General features: G+C 35.7%; 1 protein-coding gene across 1 annotated transcript in view; it reads left to right on the top strand.

The window, feature by feature from the left end:
- The first annotated feature begins 277 nt into the window (after positions 1-277).
- LOC133638717 (ephrin-A5b-like) overlaps positions 278-23,490 on the top strand; it is a 159,360-nt gene continuing 136,147 nt past the window's right edge. Inside the window, exon 1 of the mRNA XM_062031602.1 lies at positions 278-877. Coding sequence (XP_061887586.1) covers positions 750-877 — 128 coding nt within the window. The 5' untranslated portion in view covers positions 278-749. The remainder of the gene's footprint in view (positions 878-23,490) is intronic.

The following is a 23,490-nucleotide window of genomic DNA, read 5'->3' on the forward strand; positions in this document are numbered from 1 at the left end:
AATTAACTGTATCTACATTATTATTGATATGTATCTATATATTGATATATATTTAGTTTTTGTTTGTAGATGTTGACGTCTTTTGGAAAGAGTTATGGATAAAACTGACGAGTCACAGTTCTCTGGAATGCTTTAGGTGTTAACAAATGTGTTTATTTCTTATCTTTACAAAATCATCCGATGAAAACGTATCGTATCGTGCCTGTATTGCTGTGGTATTGGGTTGATATCAAGAGTGTTCAGTATCGGCCAGGACTTGAGTGAGTAAAGCGAGGGAGAGAGAGGGCGGAGGAGGAGGAGGAGGAAGGTCCAGAGAAGCATGTGGATTGAAGAGACCCGAAAGCGCACATTTGATCTTCTCTTCCGTGATTATTGACGCCGATTATCGTCGGCGATTATCGACTGCGTGACGTCATCAGGAGCCTGGGCCGTTTCGCGTGTGTGAACGATTTTTGATTCTTTTGGACATTTTCGTCTGTCGGAGCAGTTTCTGTTTTCTTGCTTTTTTTTTGTCGGAGATCGCAGCTGAGAGGATTTACATCACACAGACTGCATCGTTTCTACATTTTATTTGCCTTTGAACAATATTCGTAGATTAATCAAACGAAGTTTGTTTGGGATTTACTCTTTGATGTTTTCACTCCAAAGCAAAAAAACCTGAACTTTTTTTTTTTTTTTTTTTTTTAACCAAAGAAACTTGAAGGACTTTTGGTCAGTTTGGCTTCATATCGCGAACTGATATCGCCAACATGCTTCAGGTGGACATGATCTTCCTCCTGCTCCTCACCGTCATCCACATGTGTGTGCACGGCCAGGACCAGGCTTCCAAAGTGGTGTCGGACCGCTACGCCGTCTTCTGGAACCGCACCAACCCCAAGTAAGTTCCTCAGCCGCCTTTTTCTAATCTTATTCATTCATGAACAGAAAGTGCTGGGAAAATATCAATGCTGCTTTATTTGTATCAAGTGCATCATTTCCAATGTTGTTAAATGAACAGCTTGTTTAATATTCATTTATATCTCATACTCGTATTTACATCTCAGCCGTCACAAAGTTTGAACAATGACCTTCAATCTACATTTTTATGTATTTATTTACCACGTCTTGTAATAAATGCCCTTATTTTACTATGTCTTGTATTACAAGTACTTATTTTACTACAAACTACTATAAAAGTACTACAATTTACTACGTTTTGAGTTTGTCAGCAAGTCTGTGAGCATTGACTTGATGTTTAATGTTAGAATCCAAACAAGTGGATTTGACATCAAAGCTTCTTGCCATCTTAGTTTGGATTCAAGGATTCAAAGAACTTTATTGTCAGAGCAGCACAAATGAGATTGCATATTGGTAATTTTGTTTGGCGTGGTATGGTTTATATGTATGGTATACTATTTATATGTTTGCTATAATCTTTATATGTGTGGTATACTATAGCATATGTTTGACATATGTATGTTTGGTATAATATTTATATTATTGGGATACCATTTGTATGTTTGGTATAATATGTACATGTTTTGTATATTATTTATATGGTTGGTATACTATTTGTAGGTTTGGTATAATATTTATATTATTGGTACACCATGTGTATGTTTTAGACTTAGACTTAGACAAACTTTAATGATCCACAAGGGAAATTGTTCAACACAGTAGCTCAGTTACAATGATGGAAAGTGTAAGGATGGAAAGGTCAATGCAGGTATAAAAATAGACTAAAAAAGCTATAAAAAAAAATCAAAAAAATCTAACATGTATACGGATATATACATAATATGTGTACAGCATAATTTATATACAGATATATTATATTATGTCTATAACATATATACAATATATACCAATGACCATGTACAATATTACAGTATATACAGTATATATAACAGCAGCAGCATAAAATAGAGAGTAGGTCCAGCAGGAAATAGAAGATAGACATTATAAACAAAGAGAAGTAGCTAACATGTGAGGTGTCAGATAATAGGTAGATGTCATCTATTGCTGTATGGCGAGTGATTATACAGCTGGATGGAGTACGGAATGAAGGAGTTCTTGAATCGCACAGTGCGGGAAGGAAGTTGAAGGAGCCTGTTGGAGTATGAACTCCGCTGTATAATGTTTACATGTTTTGTGTAATATTTATATGATTGGTATCCTATTTGTAGGTTTGGTATACTACTTATTTGTTTGGTGTACTATTTATATGTTTGCTATAATTTTTACATGTTTTTTTTATACTATAACATATGTTCGGCATATGATTGGTATAATATGTATATGTTTGACATACTATATGTATGTTTGGTATAATATTTATATTATTAGTATACCAGTTGTATGTTTGGTTTAATGTTTACATGTTTTGTGTAATATTTATATGATTGGTATACTATTTGTAGGTTTGGTATACTACTTATTTGTTTGGTATACTATTTATATGATTGCTATAATTTTTACATGTTTTTTTTATACTATAACATATGTTCGGCATATATTTGGTATAAAGTGTATATGTTTGGCAGACTATATGCATGTTTGGTATGATATTTATGTTATTGGTATACCATTTGTATGTTTGGTATAATGTTTACATGTTTTGTGTAATATTTATATGATTGATATACTATTTGTAGATTTGGTATACTAATTTGTTTGGTATACTTTTTATATGTTTGCTATAATCTTTATATGTTTGGTATACTATAACATATGTTTGGCATACTATATGTATGTTTAGTATAATATTTATATTGTTGGTATACCATTTGTATGTTGGTATTATATTTACATGTTTGGTATAATATTTATATGATTGGTATACTATTTGTAGGTTTGGTATGGTGTTTATATGTTTGGTATACCGATAATATGTTTGGTATACTGGTTATATGTTTGGCATAATATGTATATGTTTGTTATAGTATTTGAACGTTTGGTATAATAATAATATGTTTGGTATATTTTTTATATTTATGCTATACTATTTTTATGTTTGGTATACTACTTATTTGTTTGGTATACTACTTATTTGTTTGGTATACTATTTATATGTTTGCTATAATCTTTTTATATTTGGTATACAATAACTTATGTTTGGCATATATTTGGTATATTATGTATATGCTTGGCATACCATATGTATGTTTGGTATAATTATATTATTGGTATACGATTTGTATGTTGGTATAATATTTACATGTTTGGTATAATATTTGCATGATTGGTATACTATTTGTAGGTTTGGTATAGTATTAATATCTTTGGTATATTTTTTTATATTTATGCTACACTGTATGTTTGGTATACTACTTCTTTGTTTGGCTACTATTTATATGTTTGGTATAGTATTATTTGTTTGGTATATTGGTTATATATTTCAATGCTTCATAAGTTAAATGTTTTTCTGAGAAACAGCATAACAAATTAAAGAAAAAGAAACTGCAGAGGACGTTGACTTTCAGGAATGCTGCATGAAGTTTAAGTCCATTGTTTGTCCTGTAGTATTTTTTTTTCTTTTGCGCTTTTCAAACTGATCTTGCGTCTGTTTTCTTGGCACCCATGCAACCACCTCCCTGCACCCCTGCCTCCCTTCGTGCACAATGTCCCCCCTCTCCCCTCCCACCACTCAGCCCCTGCTGGGTTAGACAAAAAGGGGGCACACGGGTGCTTTAGCAGCGGCCAAGAGTCTTGTGAGAGATGCACACATGCTGAGGTCACACAATCGCTAGTAACCAAACGAGCTGCGGGTTAAGGAACTTGTGGTCAGGGTCAGAACTGGGGCAGCACCGCCAGCTACGGTTTCCAGTCGTGGCTTTGTTGGCTTGAAAGGCAGCTAAAGAAATTAATAACTTTCAGTGACTTATTTGTCATCGAAGACTTCAATTTAGATAGAATATTATGAATGTTCTTCTTAAAAGCCTGTTAGTTTTCATCTGTATTATAATTTACATAAACAAGCATCCCTGTTTTCCATCGGTTTTCCATGTTGTTATAGCGCTTGTCTTCATTAGGGTTGTGCTGGAACCTATCCCAGCTGTCTTTGGGCAGCATTTACACCCACGTTCACACCTTCAGTACATTTAGCATCTCCAATTAGGCTAACACGCTCGTGTTTGCGATGTGGGAGTAAAGTCAGCTGACGAACACGGAGATCGTTCCAAGTGATTTTGAGGCCGAAGTGCTAACCACTACCCCACCGTGCTGCCCCGCAGATCATTCACGTGTGTGTTGATGCTGGCTGCTGATATGCTCAGACAGATAACTTCATTGAATTAAAACATCTATAATAATTATGTATTATAACGCAATATTTTTTGAAAAATACCAAACATCCGTCAAACTTTTTCCAAATTCTGACCACATATCTTAATGTATGAGTTTGTTAAATTTATACATTGGTTTTATTGAACGTTATTTTTCTGCCTTCAGAGTCAGTCTACGTCTTGAGGGGATTTCTTGCCTTTGATACTCAGATATTCTTCTGTTGTTGCTATGCAGATTTGTACTCTGGAAACCGAGTAAGAAGAAGGCAATTTCTCTGAAGACGTGAGAAAAAGTACATTTTTACACTGCAAAAACTGAAATCTAAGTAAGATTAAATATCTCAAATAAGGGTGATATTTGCTTATTTTCTGTCTGTTAAGATAATTCTTCTCACTAAGCAGATTTTATGTTAGAGTGTTTTACTTGTTTTAAGAGTTTTGGTCCTAAATGATCTCAGTAAGATATTACAGCTTGTTACTGAGATTTTATGACCTATATTGAGTAAAACATGCGTGAAACTAGAATATCAACTGATGCAAAGCTGTGTCATCAACACTCACAAGTATAAAAGTACTTTTTTAAAGTAATAATTTCTTACTTCAAGCATGAAAAAAAAAAATCATGATGCCGAGCGCATATCATTATGTCAAGATAATGGCACTAGCATTTACTTAATTTAAGAATATTTTTCAACATATTGAGCAAAAAGGTCTCTTTTTTTTCTACCAAGAAAAGTGCACTTGTTATTAGTGAGAATGTACTTATTTTAAGGTATTTTGGGGTTCATTGAGGTTAGCTAATTTTACTTGTTTTGGAAAGTCTCGACAAGCCGAATTTTCTTGTTCTATTGGCAGATAATTTTGCTTAGTTCGGTGGTGTCCAAACGTATTCCACTGAGGGCCGCATACTGAAAAATCAAATCAAGCGGGGGCCATTTTGATAGTTTTTATTTTAAAATGCAGCTGAGATAGGCTCCAGCTCCCCCCGCGACCCCAAAAAGGACAAGCGGTAGAAAATGGATGGATGGGAATTCAATATATGTATAAAAAATATACATGTAGGCCTCCACTCAGGCTTGATCCCGGTGACCCCAAAGGGTTTTGGTCAAAAAAATACAAAATTATTTAGTATTATTATCTTTATTATTATTCAAGGTTTAAATCTCTAGATCGACATTAGATCTATCTGTCAGTACAACGTTTTTAAAGATTTAAGTTGTATGCTCTTTTTGTTTAAGAAAACATAGTTTTTTATGGAAAAAACACAACATATGCAATATTTTCCCCCCAATAACATTTTTAAGTGGAATATTTGAGATTATATAATAATTGGAGCCTTAAAAATGTCAATATTTCATAACATTGATTCATTATTATTTTTTGAGCAATGACACACAAAAACAAATCCCACTAAAATTATTGGGAATCCAAAAGGGTCCTACTCATTAAAATGTTAAAAATAAATTATAATTTTTTTTACTGTTTACTTTTAACACAATAATCTCGAGATCAACTTCAGATCCATCCGTCAATTATAAGTTTTATTGTTGTTTATGTTTTTTGTTTGTTCGTTTTAGGCCCTTCTTTTAAAAAAAACAAAAAACAGCTCAGTTTTTTAAATGGCAAACACAAAATATGTAACATTTTCCCTAAAGAATATCTCAAAGTGGAATATTTAATGTGACGTATTTGGGGCCTTGAATAGGTCAATAATTCATAATGACATTTTGATTCATTATTATTTTTTAAAGAAAGAGACAGCCTGCATGGCAGCTTTGTGTTATTAGAGTAAACATTGCAACATTTTCTTGTTACATTTCACCCGTTTGCTCTTTTATACCACTTTTTTTTTTTTTTTATCGTATTTTTAGAATGTGCCGTGGGGCCGTTAAAAAAATGACCTGCGGGCCGCAAATGGCCCCCGGGCCGCACTTTGGACACGCCTGGCTTAGTTCAAATAAAATACCCTTCATTTTTATTTTTTTTTTCCTTGTTTTTGAACACTGAATTTTTGCAGTGTATCATTTATAAAGTAAAGTCGGTCGTTATACAAATTCCTTCTTCTACAAAGCCGTTTATTTTGGAGTTTTCACAAAAGCCGTTTATTTTGGAGTTTTCACAATTGAAGCTTTTTATTATTTTTTTAATTGACAAACATTTGTATCTCAGGATGCAAACATTTCATACTGAGATAACCAGGTTTTATGCAAATGAAGCACAATGGCTGTGGCATGTTAGTTATTTGGTCAGTCGGAATAGTCTACAAATAATATAAAACACATTAAAATGATGTCCTCTCCAGTGATTTTTTTTTTTTGTATACGTCTTTTGTCACCGTTACACATAAATTTAAAAAAAAAAAAAATAGTCCTGGGATGCAAAACACTGCAGAGGAGGCTGGTTGTCAATAATGACATCAATTATTAGATATTGCACTTCCGTAATTTGCTTTGCCACCTCGAACACAAAGCTAAAAAGTGCATACATCATAGTATTATATATTTAATTGTTGACATCTCTATCGTAAGTTACTTTTAATACGTGAGAAAATCGCAATAAAAAAGTAGCATATGAACAAACCTCATTTTTTACATCTATGAATTATGATGTGAGTTGTTGTGTGTTCTTTTTGATTGTCGTATTTTTACAGGTTAACTAATACATTTTGACACTTGAAACTTGACTTAAATTCAATTTAAAATACACTATTTCAGAAAACTGCTATTACATGATTATATATTTAATTTTTGACATCTCTGTCTTAAGTTATTTTGTATACGTGAGAAAATCGCAATAAAAAAGTAGCATATGAACAAACCTCATTTTTTACATCTATGAATTATGACGTGTGTTGATGTGTTCCTTTTTGATTGTCGTCTTTTTACAGGTAACTGATACATTTGAACACTTGAAACTTGACTTAAATTCAATTTAAAATACACTATTTCAGAAAACTACTGTTATATTATTATATATTTAATTGTTGACATCTCTGTCTTAAGTTATTTTGAATACGTGAGAAAATCGCAATAAAAAAGTAGCATATGAACAAATCCTCGTGTTGATGTGTTCCTTTTTGATTGTCGTATTTTTACAGGTTAACTGAAACATTTTGACACTTGAAACTTGACTTAAATTCAATTTTAAATACACTATTTCAGAAAACTGCTATTATATTATTATATGTTTAATTGTTGACATCTCTGTCTTAAGTTATTTTGAATACGTGAGAAAATCGCAATAAAAAAGTAGCATATGAACAAAACTAATTTTTTACATCTATGAATTATGATGTGTGTTGATGTGTTCCTTTTTGATTGTCTTCTTTTTACAGGTAACTGATACATTTTGACACTTGAAACTTGAATTTAATTAAATTCAAAATACACTATTTCAGAAAACTGGCAAGTAGGATGTTTTTTTTTCGGCACCAAATCCATGAAACAGTATTACGTAAATGACAGAACACATAAAAACATTTTGTACGGACGTCGGAAGAATCAAAACGTCGTCTTTGATATGTGACCTAAAAAGGTCTTACATTTCTCGGCAGTAAAAAATGAGCTGCAAATCTTCACTATCTGTTTGGGAAATCCAACACTTTGTTTTTGGTTATTTACCACTGCTCTGACAAGAAACTGTTAGTGAATTCTCACTCACACGCTATTTATCTGCTTCATTAAAAGCCACTTGGGTCATGTGATCGAAGGTGTTTATTTTTTGCTGATAGCTTGGATTAGCATAAGAATTTGGGCTGAGGTTCCCTTTCTAATCTCTCAAGCCGTTTGTGTCTCCAACGCCATGGAAACTGATAGCCTTCCTCATCAAAGAAGCTCATTGGGTGGACTAACCGAGTGACAGCTGGGAAAGAATAGAAAGAAAGTATCCCAATATTCTTCAGAGAATTGTCAGCTCACTCTTTCCCTTAATCTTGACGATATCATCCTGAACTTTCTCTAAAGATGCAAGTTTATTAGTCGTTCTGTCATCAAATAATATTTTCAGCAGCTGGACTCATGTTTGGTAAGTGTAGTTCTTGACCTGATACACCTCACACTTATTTTTTCACATTTCCCAATCTCGATTAATACCACATTTTTATTTAGTTTCAATTTAAAAGGGTCTAAAGAAGGGGTGTCCAAACTTTTTCCACTGAGGGCCGCATTCTGAAAAATCAAAGCAAGCGGGGGCCATTTTGATATTTTTTATTTTAAAAACCAATACAATATATGTATAAAAAATATACATGTTGTCAAAGAAAACCCTGTTTTTTTATGGGAAAAAATACAAAATATGCAATATATTCACACAATAAAATTTTTAAGTGGAATATTTGAGATTATATAATAATTGGAGCCTTAAAAAGGTCAGTAACTCATAACAACATTGATTTTAATTCATTATTTTTTGAGCAATAACACTTAAAAACAAATCACACTAAGATTATTGGGGATCCAAATAATTATAGTGTTAAAAAATAAATTCAATTTTTTTTTTACTGTTTACTTTTAACACAATAATCTCGAGATGAACTTCAGATCTATCCGTCAATTATACGTTTTATTGTTGTTTATGTTTTTCGTTTGTTCGTTTTAGGCCCTTCTTTATAAAAAACAGCTCAGTTTTTTATATGGCAAACACAAAATATGCAACATTTTCCCCCAAAATATCTCAGATGTGACGTAATTGGAGCCTTGAATAGGTCAATAATTCATAATGATATTGAAGAAAGAAACAGCCTGCATGGCAGCTTTGTGTTATTAGAGTATACATTGCGACATTTTCTTGTTACATTTCACCTGTTTGCTCTTTTATACCACTTATCATGTTTTTAATTGTTTTCAGTCGTATTTTTAAAATGTGCCGTGGGGCCGTTAAAAAATGACCTGCAGGCCACAAATGGCCCTCGGGCCGCACTTTGGATGCCCCTGGTCTATGGATGCCCCTGGTCTAAAGCATCTGCACTAAAAACTTAGAAAACAGGAGATTAGTTAAATTGTTTTATTAACATACTGAGTAAACAACAAAGTATATTACATAAGATGAATAATAGAAACAAATATGAATATGTATGTAAAAAAATAATCAAAAACATTATATCAAATGACACATTGAACTATTTTACTGTTTATGCAGTGATATTAGTGTTGTCCCGATACCAATATTTTGATACCAGTACCAGTACCAACATTATTTCGATACTTTTCGGTACTTTTCTAAATAAAGGGGACCAAAAAAAATTGCATTATTGGCTTTATTTTAACAAAAAATCTTATAGTACATTAAACAAATGTTTCTTATTGCAAGTTTGTCCTTAAATAAAATAGTGAACATACAAGACAACTTGTCTTTTAGTAGTAAGTAAGCAAACAAAGGCTCCTAATTAAGCTGCTGACGTATGCAGTAACATATTGTGTATTTTCTCATTCTATTATTTTGTCAACATTATTAAGGACACGTGGTAGAAAATTAATTATTAATCTACTTGTTCATTTACTGTTAATATCTGCTTACTTTCTCTTTTAACATGTTCTATCTACACTTCTTTTAAAATGTAATAATCACTTATTCTTCTGTTGTTTGATACTTTACATTAGTTTTGGATGATACCACACATTTAGGTATCAATCCGATACCAAGTCGTTACAGGATCATACATTGGTCATATTCAAAGTCTTTTCAGAGGCGGTATAGTACCAAATATAATTCATTAGTATCGCGGTACTATGCTAATACCGGTATACTGTACAACCCTAAGTGATACAAGACTAAAAATAAACTAATTGACATTTTATGATGATGAATACGCTGTTTACATCATTGCTACTTGCAAATGTGCATCATCGTCCATACAGGCATGTAAAATGTCTTGTCAAAACTAGAGATGTCCGATATTGGCTTTTTTGCCGATATCCGATATTCCGATATAGTCCAACTCTTAATTACCGATTCCGATATCAACCGATACCGATATATACAGTCGTGGAATTAACACATGATTATGCATAATTTTGTTGTGATGCCCCGCTGGATGCATTAAACAAGGTTTTCCAAAATAAATCAACTCAAGTTATGGAAAAAAATGGCAACATGGCACTGCCATATTTATTATTGAAGTCACAAAGTGCATTATTTTTTTTAACATGCCTCAAAACAGCAGCTTGGAATTTGGGACATGCTCTCCCTGAGAGAGCATGATGAGGTTGAGGTGGGCGGGGTTGGGGGGCGGGGTTAGGGTAGCGGGCAGCGGGGGGTGTATATTGTAGCGTCCCGGAAGAGTTAGTGCTGCAAGGGGTTCTGGGTATTTGTACTGTTGTGTTTATGTTGTGTTACGGTGCGGATGTTCTCCCGAAATGTGTTTGTCATTCTTGTTTGGTGTGGGTTCACAGTGTGGCGCATATTTGTAACAGTGTTAAAGTTGTTTATATGGTCACCCTCAGTGTGACCTGTATGGCTGTTGACCAAGTATGCCTTGCATTCACTTGTGTGTGTGAAAAGCTGTAGATATTATGTGATTGGGCCGGCACGCAAAGGCAGTGCCTTTAAGGCACGCCTCCAATATTGTTGTCTGGGAGAATGGTTCCCCCGGGAGATTTTCGGGAGGGGCACTGAAATTCGGGAGTCTCCCGGGAAAATCGTGAGGGTTGGCAAGTATGATTGGGAGACGCAACTGCTCTCTCCCTACGTCCGTGTACTACTCCGTACAGCGAAGTTTTAAAAAGTCATACATTTTACTTTTTGAAACCGATTCCGATAATTTCCGAGATTACATTTTAAAGCATTTAAAGTCATACATTTTACTTTTTGAAACCGATACCGATAATTTACGATATTACATTTTAAAGCATTTATCTGCCGATAATATTGGCAGTCCGATATTATCGGACATCGCTAGTAATGATAAGTGTGATCAGTAGATGGCTGTCAAACATAAGAGATACGTGTAGAGGGCAATATGTTGGCAATATGACTAGGGTTGGGTATCGTTTGAATTTGAACGATTCCGATTCCGATTCCGATTCTTTGTTTCGATTCCGATTCCTGGCGATTCTCGATTCCGATTCTTTTAAGAGGCAGGGTCAAAAAAAAGTTTAGGATATTTTAAATGAGCTAGCTAACCTACAGTCTTTCTGAATGAAATAGTCTGACATTCTCCATCAATTTTAATTCTATTTACTTTTTATGAACTTTACTATAAATTCCTCACAGGGCTGTTTTCAACTAGAATATAAATATCAAATCTATGAACTTGAATATAAATATTATAAATTATGAATACATTTTCCCAGGGGTACACTTTCCTCAAGAGAGCTTTATTTTTGAAAACCTCATGAAAACACATTTACACACACAAGTGTATGATGCTGCAGGTACTTAAAAATGTTACCGTGCTCCCACTGATGGGCTAACCTGGTGCAGAAAAGCAAATAAACAATAAGAAACAACTTGCAAAACCCAGTCCAGATTAGCAGCAGGTACAGTATAAAATCAAAGACAGTTCTTGTTTAGGAAAATGACCATATCCGCCTTCTCAGGCAGGATGCGTGAGCGTTCTGGACAGATAGTGTCTCCTGCTGTGGAAAATACATGTTCGCTGGGTGTGGAAGAAGCTTGAACGCATAAATAGGAGAAAGCGAGATATGACAGCAAAGGATAAGTCTTTTGTTGGTTCCACCGGACCACCACCATGCAGCAGGGTCGTCAGACATAAGTATCGGTGGAACGTCCTGGTACATCTGAAGCTCTCTCTCCACTTGTTTCTTGATGGACATGGAGCTCTGTTATTTCGCAGTTATTTCATTTTTTTTTATAAAGTAAAGCCACACTTTCGACCGCCGACGCCCGCTATCCATGCTTGAGCTTGACTGACTCGCTCGGCTATGCTAACACTTCCGGCGGTGGGCGCTTCTTCGTTGGTGTTCAGCGGCTTCTTCTTCCGGTTCGGTGGACATATTTTTTTCCGGTTGGCTGACTGGGTATCGAAAATAGGAATCGAAATTTAAACTTTTGAACGATTCCGGGAGAATCGGAAAGTTAGTCCCGGTTCCAATCGATACTCGATACACGATACCCAACCCTAAATATGACTCAAGTAAACAACACCAACATTTTATATGTTTCATTGAAAATATAGAACATTACACACGGCGCTCAAAAATATATCAAAAATGTTTTAGTACGACTTTGGTAAGCTATGAAGCCGCATCGCAATACAATACATGTGTTCGTAGAGACACAAAGTAAATAATCTAGTTTTATGAATAAATAGTTAAGAATGGTGCCGTAAAAAAGAAAAAATCTAAGTTTTTGGCCAGGGGTGCCCACACTTTTTATGCAGGCGAGCTACTTTTCAATTGACCAAGTCGAGGGGATCTATCTCATTCATATATATAATTTATATTTATTTATTTATGAAAGTGACGTTTTTGTTAACAAGTTAAATGTGTTTAATGATAATACAAGCATGTTTAACACATATAGATGCCTTTCTTTCATGAAGACAAGAATATAAGTTGGACCTGATTCTGATGACTTGCATTGATTGGAATCAGACAGTAGTGCTGATAACGTCCACATTTTCAAATGGAGGAGAAAAAAAGCCCTCCTTTCTGTCCAATACCACATGAAAGTGGTTGGTTTTTGGCATCTTATTTGTCCAGCTTCCATACTCGTTTTTATACACTTTACAAGAAATACATTGGTACCATGAATTGATTAACGTGGACCCCGACTTAAACAAGTTGAAAAACTTATTCGGGTGTTACCATTTAGTGGTCAATTGTACGGAATATGTACTGTACTGTGCAATCTACTAATAAAAGTCTCAATCAATCTCAATCAATCAAAGCTTCCTAGCTTGTGCAGGCTAGCTTTTTGAGACTCTTATTTTGTTAGCGCAGGCAGGATGAAGCAGCGCTTTTATTGCGAAGATAGGAACTCTGCAGTCGGTCTTCATAGAGTTTTGACGTCAGGTCTGTTGAAATAAAACGTGTTTCTTGCCTTCCTGTCGGTCATTTTTTCTTAATACTGAGCTCGCAGCAGTCAGTGTCATCTCACAAGATCCTCGGGTGCCGTGGATATCAATCAAGTGACGTCTTGGTGAAGATTGATGATCGCTAGTTTTTAGGTCTATTTTTTAATGCCTGGCTGGCGATCGACTGACACACCCTCCGCGATCGACCGGTAGCTGGCAATCGACGTGATGGGCACCTCGGTTTTAGGCCATCTCTGCGCTTACTTACTGCGCGTATACGTTCAACGTCAGCGGCCAAGAAGAGCTTAGGTAACCTGTTTTGAAAAAAATTTGTATTATCATTTTTAATTAATAGATAGGCTCCAGCACCCCTACAATCCCGAAAGGGACAAGCGGTAGAAAATGGATGGATGGATGGACGTTGCGAGAATCCGTTTGAATGGAGAATCGATTTTGAATTGATTTGTCACCCCAAGAATCAAAATCAAATCGAGAGTTGATCAAATCGTGACTTGTTTTAAGATTCACACCTCAAATGGATAGCTTAATAAATAACAAGATAATGAGTAAATACTGACTGAAACAATGTGTAATAAAAGAATGAAACAAATCATGTAATAATAGTAAAATTATGAAATAATAATGAATACATTAACTGGGTTGGATCGTTAACTGGGCGGATCGGTGTGGCGTCTTCAGTAATGCAGACACTGTATCAATTCGTTGTGGTGAAGAAGGAGCTGAGCCGGAAGGCAAAGCTCTCAATTTACCGGTCGATCTACGTTCCCATCCTCACCTATGGTCATGAGCTTTGGGTTATGACCGAAAGGACAAGATCACGGATATAAGCGGCCGAAATGAGTTTCCTCCGCCGGGTGGCGGGGCTCTCCCTTAGAGATAGGGTGAGAAGCTCTGTCATCCGGGGGGAGCTCAAAGCCACATGAGGTGGTTCGGGCATCTGGTCAGGATGCCACCCAAACGCCTCCCTAGGGAGGTGTTTAGGGCACGTCCGATCGGCAGGAGGCCACAGGGAAAACCCAGGACACGTTGGGAAGACTATGTTTCCCGGCTGGCCTGGTAATGCCTCAGGATCCCCCGGGAGGAGCTGGACGATGTGGCTGGGGAGAGGAAAGTCTGGGCTTCTCTGCCTAGAAAATGGATATTATGGATAATCATAATACATAATTTCAAATTTTCATAATACTGAATGAATTGAGGAATAAATTATAACAGACTTATGTTCTCAGAATTCTGCCTGATTTATTCTTTCTTAAATGGAAGTTTATCAAACGTTCTTTACTCAGTGCTTCGTCAATTCTTCTTCTTCCAGTTGATTTAAATCAGTTGATAGCCTTTCTAAGCATCAATCTGCATTTCCAGATCTTTTTTAAGCCATTAAAAACTCTTCCCTGAGCCTCACTAAAATCCTGTAGACATTTTTATTCTTCAGACTCTATATTCTCTTTCTGTTGGTTTAAGAATCCCGTTCATATTCCAAGTGTCTCTGGTCTACAACGTCCTCCCTGGTTTCTAGGACTCTTTTGATTTTCCTAGTACTTCTCCTGTGCAATGGCTTGGATTCAGTTAGCATAGCTTGCTAATGGCTCGCGGCAGCTGGAACTCATTTTTGTTCCTAACAAATCAGTATGTTTCAAATCAGATGGCAGACACAATTGGAAGCTGGGAATATTAAGCAGCGTTGTCATGGCGGTGAAGATCTGTGGTCAAGTAAAATAGCCGCGAAACTTCAAAAAGGGGCTTTGTGTACGTACGTGTGTGTCTTGTATCCTCTCGTCTTTTGCTTTCCTTTCACGGGCCTCTTGTTAAATCTTCACTTCCAGAAACAATAGTGCAATTTCCCCCGATATTGTGACAGTTGTTATTGTTTCGAGTGTTTACTCTGGCTTCCCTTCTGCTCGGATTAAAAACCGGACTCAAAAAGGTAACCAGGTCCAAATATTGACTAAGTCCCAGGACCGAGGTTTTCTCCTAGCGCCGGAACAGTGTTGCTGAAAGGCCGCTATTGTTGTCCCGGTCACCATTGAAGTGTGCGGGAGAGAAAGACGGGAAGGAGGAGACGTAGCAGAGTGTTATCCGAGGTGGGAAGCGGAATTCTAACAAGTGTCACAGAGGTGAAAGGAGCTTCCTTGGAAGAGGCCGGAGGCGATATGTCACATGGCGTGTTCAAGAGCAGCGTGTCCACCGAGGAAGTGTCAGTCTCACAATGAGGATCAAAGGAAGTGAATCTATGGGATTTCCTACCCGGGAGCTTTAGAAAAGTATCAATAAGTACAAATCACAAAGATCCGAGATTTATCCTCCATTTGCTGAACTTAGTGCTGCACCATTAACACTCTTTGCTGAGCCACAACACAAAATGAACGTCCTCTCATTTGGTAATCGTGAACCTAACCATGTATCTAAATGGAACCTATACTTTTATTTAGGGCTGGGACTATATATCGAGTTTATTTGTCGTGTTCCTTGTTCTCCCCCGCTCCTCACTCCCTCTCATGGGCTACTTAACCCCTCCATTTCCTCCTTCCAAGACGTGCTTGCACAAACAGTCGTGGTCAAAAGTTTACGTAGACTGGTAAAGAACATAATGTCATGGCTGTCTTGAGTTTCCAATAATTTCTACAACTCTTATTTTTTGTAATAGAGTGATTGGAGCACAAACTTGTATACATACAACAATGTTAATATTTGGTTACGTGTCCCTTGGCAAGTTTCACTGCAATAAGGCGCTTTTGGTAGCCATCCAAAAGCTTCTGGCAAGCTTCTGGTTAAAATTTTTGACCACTCCTCTTGACAAAATTGGTGCAGTTCAGCTAAATTTGTTGGTTTTCTGACATGGACTTGTTTCTTCAGCATTGTCCACACGTTTAAGTCAGGACTTTGGGAAGGCCATTCTAAAACCTTACTTCTAGCTTGATTTAGCCATTCCTTTACCACTTTTGACGTGTGTTTGGGGTCGTTGTCCTGTTGGAACACCCAACTCCGCCCAAGACCCAACCTCCGGGCTGATGATTTTAGGTTGTCCTGAAGAATTTGAAGATAATCCTTCTTTTTCATTATCCCATTTACTCTCTGTAAAGCACCAGTTCGATTGGCAGCAAAACAGACCCAGAGCACCACCATGATTGACGGTAGGAATGGTGCTCCTAGGATTAAAGGCCTCGCCTTTTCAAGTTTCAAGTTTCAGGTTTTTTTCGTCACATGCAGAGTACACCACAGTGAAATGCTTTTTTCCATGCGCTTCAGACATTGCGTACAGTGTGATCCAATCACTAGTTGCAGAATCTAATACACTATATACCAAAAATACAAAATTTTGAATAGCTCTGATTTACATTAATTACAAGACAATAAGTTGCACAATAACTTACAGTAGTTATGGTAGAGGTATCAGTACAAGCAGAAGTACAGTAGTCAAATACAGTACCAGTATCAAGATCAAATAGTATAACAGTATATACAGTATAGGAAGCAACAAATATTAAGGTGTCTACAGTTCTTTGGCAGTTGAGTAGTGACAGTAGTATGAACTACATTTTTGTTTCATCTGACATCACATGGACAAAGATAAGACCTTCTGGAGGAAAGTTCTGTGGTCAGATGAAACAATATAATGAGCTTTATATATTAAAAAAACTAGTGGAAGATGGCAGAGGGATTCTCTTCTTTAGATTTTTCTTTTAGCGATATAGACGACGTCCAGGAGACCCTTTGGCCACATTTGGACATAAGTATGCGTCTGGATAAAACATTCATTCGAGTTGTTTACCATGTAAGCCCAAATCCAAACTGTTCTCCAGTTGCCAAGACGGGCATATTTCGCACGAGAAATGCTGCCAAAAATGTATTATTTGCACAGCTATGTTATTTATATTACGTAGAAAGAATATTTTTCTATTTTATTTATGTTATGTAATTCTGTGCTACTTAAACAGTTTCTTTTCTGTGCTGTTAATACACATCTTGACTAACTGGCTTAATAAAAGTGCCACTGATTGTTTACAGTACAGTTGTCATTCACTTCAATTTCAGTGAATCTCGCTCAAAAACGAATATCTTTATATGTATACTTTCACCGGAAAATATATCGAGATATACATGGCCTCTGCGGTGTTCCATGCCATCGTCTGCTGGGGTGGGGTGAGCATGGCCAGAGACAGGAGCAGACCCAACAAAGCAACCAAGAGAGCCGACTCCACCTGTGACTAGAAAACCTAAACTACTATTGCTTGTTTTCTTTTTGTCTATGTGATTGGGACCCGTCTAGGGTCTACACCACCTCTGGGGTAGGCTCCAGCTCATCTGTGACTCTGAACAGGATAGGCAATAGAAAATATACTTTGTTTCTGCTGGCATTCAACACGATATGACAATCTTACTTTTTAGCATCTTTCACCACAGCATTGCTCTCTAACAGATCTGAGCAAATTAAGGCCCGGGGCCACATGCGGCCCGTTAAGCTTTTCAGTCATTTTCTGGACATTGTTTTAGATCTTTAAGATGGAAACTGTAGCTGCCATTATGATGTTCAGTGATGTTTTAGATGACCGTAAGTCTTGAACTATACAAAGTATTTCAATGGTTGGAATCTGCGCTTTTGCATGATATACTAGTTACTATGGTAATCTACAGACGAGGCACCAAGCAGTGTGGGTGGGGAGAGTTTCCACAGAGTGTTTCCAGGGCGCCCAGCCTAAAATGCGGGTGTCAGGGACAGACGCGGAAGGGGATTTTTACAACAAAGTTTTAAAGCTTAGTGATATATCAGATATATCAGATTGTAGGTGGGGTTTTTTTTACCCTTTGCGTTCATACTTCGCTGTGTTTGTTGAGAGGGTGTGTGACGTTCTTATGTTGTCAATATTCAGTGTTTTATCATTCATAGTTAATACAGTAAATCCCACATTCTTTATTTTCATGTACATTCTGGGTGTCTCATTCAGTAAAAAAATTTAAAATTCCATTCCATTTTTTCAGGCGGTCTGTCATGACATTTTTAGCATTTAATCAGACATTATTGTCAGGTTTTGTACTAGTGTTCCTAAAAATAGACATACCGGCCCGCAGACAAATTTTTTTCTGCAAATTTGGCCCCCGAGTCAAAATAATTGCCCAGGCCTGTTTTAAGCGCTGGACTTGATCACAATACAAGTAACCAAAATACAGGATGAGCGTCCATTGTCTCGACAAAGGGGAACTGCACTTTTGACTATTATTCACAATCCTTATGTGAGACAAGAATATGCATGTCTTTCCCTTTTCTGTGGATTAAAAATGGGCTAACAATGTAGGTAATAGGGATTCATCTATTTCGCATTTAAAGAGCTCCAAAAAAACTTCCAAAAACCACCAAACAAAACTCCATTTACATGCCGTGACCTACATATTAACCAAGCCATAAGGACATTGTTATTGTACGAGTTCAAGTAACAGAGGCCAGCCAGTGTGGCTGGGCATGTGTACGTTGGTAAACCTCAATCCCTGACAACCTCAAGAGCCGTGTTGGGGTTAATAATCGGGTTAATAACTGGGACTTTTAGATATATATACAGCTAGGGCGTATATATATATATATATATATATATATATATATATATATATATATATATATATATATATATATATATATATATATATATATATATATATATATATATATATATATATATATATATATATATATATATATATATATATATATATATATGTGTATATATATATGTGTGTGTATATATATGTATACATATATGTGTGTGTATATATATGTATACATATATATATGTGTATATATATATATATATATATATACATATACATATATTTATACATATATATACATATATATATATATATAAATATTTATACATATATATACATATATTTTTACATATATATATATACATATATATATATATATATAGATATATATAAATATACATATATATATATATATATATATATATATATATATATATATATATATATATATATATATATATATATATACATATATATAATGTGTACACACACACGCACACACACACACACACACACACACACACACACACACACACACACACATATATATATATATACATATATATATATGTACATATACATATACATATATATGCCTGAGCAATATCTATATATAATATAGTCTAAAACCATGGTGGTAAATATAAGAACCAAGTTACACAAAAAGGCAAAGTATGACAATGCAATCAATATTCCAATAATAAAGAAATTACATTGTTTGATCTTAATTGATAAATATTCAAAATTGTGTACATATGCAATATAGGCATTTAAAAAATGCATTAATGGAAGAAGTAGTGTATGATATTCAAACAAAAACAAAAAAAATGTGTGTGCATTAACATACAAAGTGTAGATTAACATTCTCTCTCATGTTTGAGTAAAACGTTTGGTATGCGAGTCAAACACATAATATAATATAGTTTAAAATATAGTATAAAATAAAATAATATATATAAAATAGTTTTTTTTAAACTTTGTTTCTGTTTTGTTTGCTCTGTAAATATGCAGGATTCCTTCTGGTAACGTACTACAACATCGATATAAAAATGTTGTGGAATATCAGCTAATGTTGACATTGCAAATATTTCACAATGTTATCTTTTTTTAGTTTAGGAAAATCACAAACATTTTACAGATTTTGCCCTCTCCTTTGGAATCTCTAATCGTTCTCTCAGTCACTGATTTCCTATGATAGATTTCTCTGCACCGCAACTCATGTGAGCTGAATTGCAGTGGCCGTGCAAAAACTATGTCTGCCAGTTCAAAGTTCCGTGCACTCATTCGATCCTGATTTGATTACTTTTTATTAGTTACACTCAGCAACATAATATAAATAAAAGCTATTTTTCTAATTAATTGATCTAATCAATTATCGTTGAGGCTCGAGAGCCAATCACAGGACAAACAGGCACTCACCCTCACAATTTACGCTTCATAAGTATTCTTTAATGCGAGCTAAATATCTATCAGGTGTTTAAAAAGACTTCATTAATCAGCATTTTACGATATGTTTGTGTTTACTTGAAGACACTAAACCTCCAGCGAGGCCTTGAGTTTCATATTTGGAGCTCTTTGCAGAACGTCCTTCAGTGGTCATGTGGTGACGCCCGTCATTCCCCGTGCCCTTTGTGACCTCGCCTGCTGGGACAAGCGACCCCAGACCTCTTTTTTTTTACGCTCTGACTAATCAGACGAGACCCTTAGGCGACTGGGCTGTGATTGACAGGAACTAGTGATGAGAGGTTAGGATGATAGGTTTACCGCATAGAACTATCCAAACTCATTTTTAACCCTATGTAATATAATGTTTGACCAAATTGGTCAAACATTATTATTTAAAAAAACCTTTTCAACATTTTTTGAAGATCTTTTAAGATATAACATTTTATTCAATCAAGTGAATCCAGATTTTCCTTACTTAGCTTTTAAATACCGTATTTTTTGGACTATAAGGCGCACTTAAAATCCTTTCATTTTCTCAAAACTTGACAGTGCGCCTTATAACCTGGTGCGCCTAATGTACGGAATAATTTTGGTTGTGCTCACTGACTTCAAAGCTATTTTATTTGGTACATGGTGAAATGATAAGGGTGACCAGTAGATGGCAGTCACACATAAGAGAATGGTGTAGACTACAATATGACTCAAGTAAACAACACCAAAATTGTATATGTTCCATTGAAAATATAGAACATTACACACACGACGCTCAAAAATCAACATGTTTTAGTACGACTTTGGTAAACTATGAAGCCGCACCACTTGATGGATTGTACTGTGCTTCAACATACGAGTATTATTATGGTGTGTGTATAAGGTAAGACATGTACAAGTTAAAGTACCACTGATAGTCACACACACATACTAGGTGTGGTGAAATTACTCTCTGCATTTGACTCATCCCCTTGTTCCACCCCCTGGGAGGTGAGGGGAGCAGTGAGCAGCAGCGTTGGCCACGCTCTGTAATCATTTTGGTGATTTAACCCCCAATTCCAACCCTTGATGCTGAGTGTCAAGCAGGGAGGTAATGGGTCCCAATTTATAGCATACTTGCCAACCCTCCCGTTTTTAGCGGGAGAATCCCGTTATTCAGCGCCTCTCCCGACAACCTCCCGACAGAGATTTTCTCCCGACAAACTCCCGGTATTCAGCCGGAGCTGGAGGCCACGCCCCCTCCAGCTCAATGCGGACCTGAGACTGAGTGGGGACAGCCTATTCTCACGTCCGCTTTCCCACAATATAAATACGCTTGCAAGTTCCAAAACGAATGGAAACAAGAATTTCAGTTCATCCAGGACAGTTCGAAGGGGAAGGTGTATGTTGCCTGTAAATATGTAGAACAGACTTCTCCATTGAACACGGTGGCCGAAATGATTTCTCAGTCATGAACAGAGAAGTTAAACAGGACAATACTGCCATCTAATGGATAGATAATTCAAGTATTTCTTTTATGTAAATACAATTAATATATATATAGCTAGAATTCACTGAAAGTCAAGTATTTCATACATATATATATATATATATATATATATATATATATATATATATATATATATATATATATATATATATATATATATATATATATATATATATATATATATATATATGAAATATATATGGAATACTCGAGTTGGTGAATTCTAGCGGTAAATAACCACGCCCCCAACCACGCCCCCCGCCCCCAACACCCCCCACCTCCCGATATTGGAGGTCTCAAGGTTGGCAAGTATGATTTATAGTCTTTGGTATGACACGGCCGCGGTTTGAACTCACAATCTACCGATCTCAGGGCGGACACTCTAACCACAACGCCACTGAGCAGGCTTTATTATATTTATTTATTATATTATCTGCCGTTTTGTTTCGCAATAATATGCAAAACCAACTTTTCTTACCTTCTGGAACCTGCTGATCTGTTTTTGGGATCTGCATAAGTCCTGAAAATTTGTGCGCTAATTTGAAATCTACAACATAATTGTGTGATAATAGACAATTTTCCCAAAAAATTAATCAATGTGTAACAGTAAGAGTCAAGAGCACATTGTAGTACACAAGCTAGACAAACAATTGAACAATATTGCAGTCTCAAACACAACATGTGTCAATATAAAAATGTATCCAATAATTATAGTTGCATATTACTTGCACATACTAAGTCTCCAAGGCAGAAGTGTATTAGGAATTATTCAGTAACAAATGTGTCCGCATCCTTTAACTTACTGTGCCATGCCCTACATTCAATGAAATTTTGTTTCCCCTAGGTGTCGCCAAAACACAAATTAACATTTCACTTTAAAAGCATTAATCTGTCCTAAGGTTCGTGTTTTTTTATACCTACCATTGTTCTCTTGAATAATTTCACTTGATCAACTATTTTGTAACATTCCACACTACAAAATCCTACAAGTATGTACTTTGATTCCCAGTAGCTCCTTTGAATTCCTTTCTAAGTCTATAACAAGATCTGATAGCTCAGTTAGAGCTCTTGTTTTTACCAAATTTGTGTTATATGTGTTTTATGTTGCACGATTGCACCAAAAATTCCTAGTTTGTGAACCCGTTCTCAAACAATGGCAATACAAACTATTCTGATTCTGATTCTGATTCTGATGTTATTGGATTAATATCGGTATCGGCCAATGCTTGAGGCTCCAATATCGATATCGGTAATATCGGTATCGGCCAACACTCGAGGCTCCAATGTCGATATCACATCAGAAGGGAAAAAGTTGTATCAGTACATCCTTACTAAGGAACATTTTTTTTGCGAACATCTAACTACGTTCACAAATCTAGTAAACAACAAGGATATCTCCTATTCACAGTTTTGTATAAGTTGTTAACATCTTGTAGAAAATATTTGGAAAACAATCTAGAAGGTTTAGGTTTCCTCTCAAAATTAGGGCGACAGCTATTGATTATTTTAGTATTCGAGTAATTTATCGATTGAACGAGCAATCGTTTAAAACACGCTCTATAACCTCTGTGCAAATTCTAGGAGAAATAGTTGAAAAAAGCTTTCTTCTCTCTAATAAATGAACATCATCAAAATTGAAATTGCAATTTTTAAATGTGTAATTAATAATAAAACATTAATTTAAAAATCCCTGCTGTTCACTGCCACATCGATCAAAGCCCCCCAAACCGGTGGCTCTTGTATTTAAAGTTCCAAGCATTCCATGCGATCCA

This window comes from Entelurus aequoreus, linkage group LG21 (genome assembly GCF_033978785.1).
Source record: "Entelurus aequoreus isolate RoL-2023_Sb linkage group LG21, RoL_Eaeq_v1.1, whole genome shotgun sequence".
Lineage (NCBI taxonomy): Eukaryota > Metazoa > Chordata > Actinopteri > Syngnathiformes > Syngnathidae > Entelurus > Entelurus aequoreus.